Below are 4,514 nucleotides of genomic sequence, written 5' to 3'. Positions count from 1 at the left end.
GGACATTGTTTCATTCTGCTGTGCATGGGGTCGCTATGAGTTGATTCCAACTCAATGGCACCTGACAACAACAACAACACAATACCTCTACCCAGAAAGGACAAAGAACCCAATTAACAATTGGGCATAATACATGAGCAGACACTTCACCAAAGAAGACATTCAGGCAGCCAACAAACATATGAAGAAATATTCACAATCATTAGCCAATTTGTTACTGTTGTTAAGTGACATGGAGTGAATTCTGACTCATAATGACCCTGTACAGGGTTTCTAAGCAGTAAGTGTTGAGTTTGAACCACTGATTTTGTGGTTCAAACTGACCTTGTGGTCTAGTACTTTATCCCGGAGATATGGAGATCAAACCAACAAAGAGATATCATTTTACACCAGCATTAACAGAAAAGTTAAAAATAACAGCAAAAGAAAACAACACATGCTGTGAGTTTGTGGAGACTAACTCTCATATAATGCTGGTGGGAATGTCAACAGATTCACCCACTGTGGATAAAGGAGTGGTGCTTCCGTAGAATGACTTTGATAGAAATGCAATATGAACCAGCAATCGGTCTATTGGTATGTATTCACAAGAAATAAGAGAGCCAGAACAGCAGTAGATACATGCACACAGATTTTCATCTCAGCACTAGTCACAACAGCAAGAAGATGGAGACAGCTTAAATGCCCATCAATGGAAGAATACATAAGCTTTTACAGAGATATAAAATTGAATACTATGCAAAACTGAAGAATAACAATGTATCTGCAAAATACCTTGTAATATGGATTAACCTAGAAGGCAGTATGCAAAGTGAAAAAATTCAATTACAAAAGGACAAATATTGTAGTGGTTATGAATCGGGCTGTTAACCTCGGGGTCAGCAGTTCAAATTACCAGCTGTTCCACAGGAGAAAGATGAGGGTTTCTGCTCCTGTAAAGATTTGCAGCCTTGGAAAACGTGTACAGGGGTACCATGATTTGGAACTGAATCCAAGGCACATAACAACAACTAGTGTAAAAGCTCAAGAAAAGATTTACATACTAAAAGAAACATATTTGATGGCTATTATGAGTTAGTGGGAAGGCACATAATTCACTGGTTAGAGGGTAGACACATGTTAACTCTGATGACAGGAACGGCAGTATAGAGGAAGATGAAAGTTGGCTAAAGAATGATGAAAGCAGATGAAGATACAGGGAGTTATGCAAGGCTAAACAGGATAAAGGTAAATAGCCTTGGAACAACACTGTTCTGTGTGTAAATACATGGACAGAAACACAGGCTGAATAGGTATTGGAGCAAGAGTGGCATATATATTCATTCATATATTAGACTTTGAAAGAGGATATTTGTACTTGGATAACCATAAGGAGGAAGCAGGACAGGTGTAGTTCCATGAGGGGATTGGAATTGTTGAGATGAAACAAAGTGTATGATTCATTGAGTATAAAATTAATGGTCTTGTCTGTAACTCTTCATTCCATTCACAATAAAACATTTGTTAAAAAAATTAGGGGTCAAGATAAATAATTTTTCAGATGTTCCTCTCACAGTATGCTTGACAGACTGTTTTGGGCATGCAAGTCTCTTACCTCTAGTATTCCTGTTTTAAAAATTTAAACCAGCAGATAATTAAAACCATTTTTACTGATCAAACTCTTACAGAATGTCTGCTTTCAGAACTCTCACACACACTTACAGCGTTGTTAATATATGTTAATTAAAAAAAAAAAAAAAATGTTTCCCTAATGCTATATTGAAAGAAAATAACTTTTCCTCTAAATACCTCAGAATGAGAACATTTCTCTGAATGTGATTAAGATCATTATTACTCTAATTTGTAATTATGTTATCTGAGACACTAGTCCAAGGTCCTTAAAATCAAGCATCTGTTAGATTTTAGATAATTGATGTTGCTCTAGTGTGATGCTGTTGGATAAGCACTTGACTGTTAACTGCAAACTCAGTGGCTCAAAGCCTTTAGCTGCTCCCAGAAATTCTATACAGAGTCAGAATTGAAGCGATGGCACTTAACAACTATGACAACAATGAGTCAGTAACTCAGCATCCTCCAGTCTCAAAGGGAAAGGCTTACATAGGTCTGGTTTCTACTCTCTAGATGAATGCAGTGCCTGTCTTTGCTGCATCTCAGCCATTAGCATATATAGGTCCTAGATAGCATACTGAAAGAGAGTTTAGTGATGCTAATGCTTTGTGGTTTCAGAGCTGCCTTAAAGAGACCTCCGTGCTTGGTGAAGGAGCTGCCAGGAAAAGAGGTTGGATATAGAGTGGGGAGGATGGGGCTGCATTTCATGATGTACATACAGTTACATACAGTCATTTCTAACATACTTTTTAGCACAAAGAAAATAAAGAACTTTTCCTTGCTGACTTGAGTTAGGCTTAATTAAGCATATATAGCCATGCTTAAAAGAACTCTGGTAGCATAGTGGTTTCGAATAGGGCTGCTAATTTCACGGTCAGCCGTTTGAAACTACGAGCTGTTCTGCGGGAGTAAGATCAGACTTCCTGGTACCATGAAGATATACAGCCTCAGAAACCCTGTATATGAGTCACTATAAGTAGGAACCAGCTCTATGGCACATGATAAATACAACACCCCATGCTTAATTAGGTTTAATGAAACATTGTGATGCCTTGGACAAGGTATATGTTTTGCCTCAGAAAAATCACTGAGATCCTTTCCTCTTCCACGCTCAAATGACCAAAAGGGAAATGAAATCAACAAATGGACTTCTTGACAAAGACCTTACTGTTGACAAAGACCTATACCTTGTTGATTTGCATAGCACTCCCTCAGAAACCACAAACCTCTCAGGAGTTTCCTTTATGGGTCACTCATTAGAGGAGACAGTGCTTAGCCCAGGGGAGTGTTCAGCTTTCATTATGGGTTTTCAAGTCAACATTGTCACCTTCTTGCTGCTCAGTGTCACAGGTAAGAAAGAGAAAAAAAAACTTTAAAATCATAACACTCTTTCTCATGAAATTTGATTCTAAACTAGGTGGTTGTTTGTTTTTTTTTCTAAAAATTAAGTTATAAACTAAATCTATATAAGTTATTAAATGTTTTTTATTCCTATTTCTGTTAACTTATGTTGCTGTTCACCTTTCTTGTATGTTCACAGGATCCAGTGGAGATATTGTGCTGACCCAGTCTCCGGCTTCCATGGCATTTTCCCCAGGAGAGACAGTCATCATCAGCTGCAAGGCCAGCTCAACTGTAAGCACTTACACTGGTACCAACAGAAGCCAGGAGCCAGTCCAAAGCTCCTTATTTATGAAACATCCAAGCTGGCCTCTGGGATCCCTGCTTGGGTCAGTGGCAGTGGCTCGGGGACAGATTTCTCTCTGACCATCAGCAGCATCCAGGCAGAAGATGCTGTAAGCTATCACTGTCAACAGTGGTGCAGCTCTGAACCCACAGTGTTAGAGACTGGAACAAAAACCTCCTACCTCTCAGGGCACAGCTGCCTCCCTTTCAGAGGCTGTGAGAGTCATAGACATGGTTTTCTGTATCTGAAAAGATCTCACAGAACCTCTCTTGGGGTGCCTGAGTTTACAAGATGTTGTTGTTAAGTGCCTTCGAGTCGGAGTCGACCCATAGCGACCCTGTACAAGATAGTCAAAGATTTTTGGTCATCAGAGGAAAGGGAAGTGTCTAGGAGTCAGTAATAAATAGATTCTAAAAGGTTCCAGATTGGTGGCAGTCTATTCAATATAGGAAAAGATGCAGGTGTGATGAAATTTCTCCAAATAGAATATTAATCTTCAGGTAGAACGGTTTTTAAGAATCTTCTCCATAAAGAAGTAGGCAGAGTTCACAGTAGAAGATTCCTCTATCACAAGAACATGATGTGGCAGCAGCCACGCCAGCCCTGAATACTTTGGCTTCTTTGAAATGCTACCCTGTCTGAAGGATTCCTGAGTGAGAAAGTCAGTGCCTCTTCTTCTATTAGTAAGTCAAGTTTGAAATTAATGTTTGAATGCTAGATAAAATCCGAACCTTTTTCAAAACTGACAGAGTTAAACCAAAATAAGTCTATGAGACTGTAATGTGTCTGGGTTGGTCCATTTCTTTCATATTTGTGGCTGGTCTGTGTTCCTATCTTCTTTCCTAAGATTATAAAACTGACCGATAATTGTTCTTGCTAGATACCATCGAGTTGCTTCTGCCTCACAGCAATCCTACGCACAACAGAATGAGACACTGCACCATCCTCACAATTGTTGTGCTAAAGCTCATTGCTGTTGCCATTGTGACAATTCTTCTCCTTAGGGATCCTCCTCTTTTTACATATCCTCCACTTTAACAAGTATGATGTCTTTCTTCAGGGATTGATGTCCCTTGATAATATGTCCAAAGTATGAGACCTGAAGCCTCACCATCCTTGCTTCTAAGGAGAATTCTGACTGTACTTCTTTCGACACAGATGTTTTATTGTTGCAGTGCATGGTACTTTTAGTATTTTTCTCTAACACCATAACTCAAAT

General features: G+C 39.1%; 1 gene segment (V, D, J or C); it reads left to right on the top strand.

Annotated features, from left to right (window-relative positions):
- Positions 1-2,909: 2,909 nt before the first annotated feature.
- On the top strand, positions 2,910-4,162 carry LOC102834556. The segment is given in 3 exon segments: positions 2,910-2,958; positions 3,149-3,510; positions 4,143-4,162. Coding segments are annotated over 3 exon segments (431 nt in total).
- Positions 4,163-4,514: the final 352 nt, after the last annotated feature.

This window comes from Chrysochloris asiatica, unplaced genomic scaffold (assembly GCF_000296735.1).
Source record: "Chrysochloris asiatica unplaced genomic scaffold, ChrAsi1.0 scaffold00559, whole genome shotgun sequence".
In the NCBI taxonomy this organism is placed as follows: Eukaryota; Metazoa; Chordata; class Mammalia; order Afrosoricida; family Chrysochloridae; genus Chrysochloris; species Chrysochloris asiatica.
This window is presented reverse-complemented; position numbering and strand designations above follow the sequence as displayed.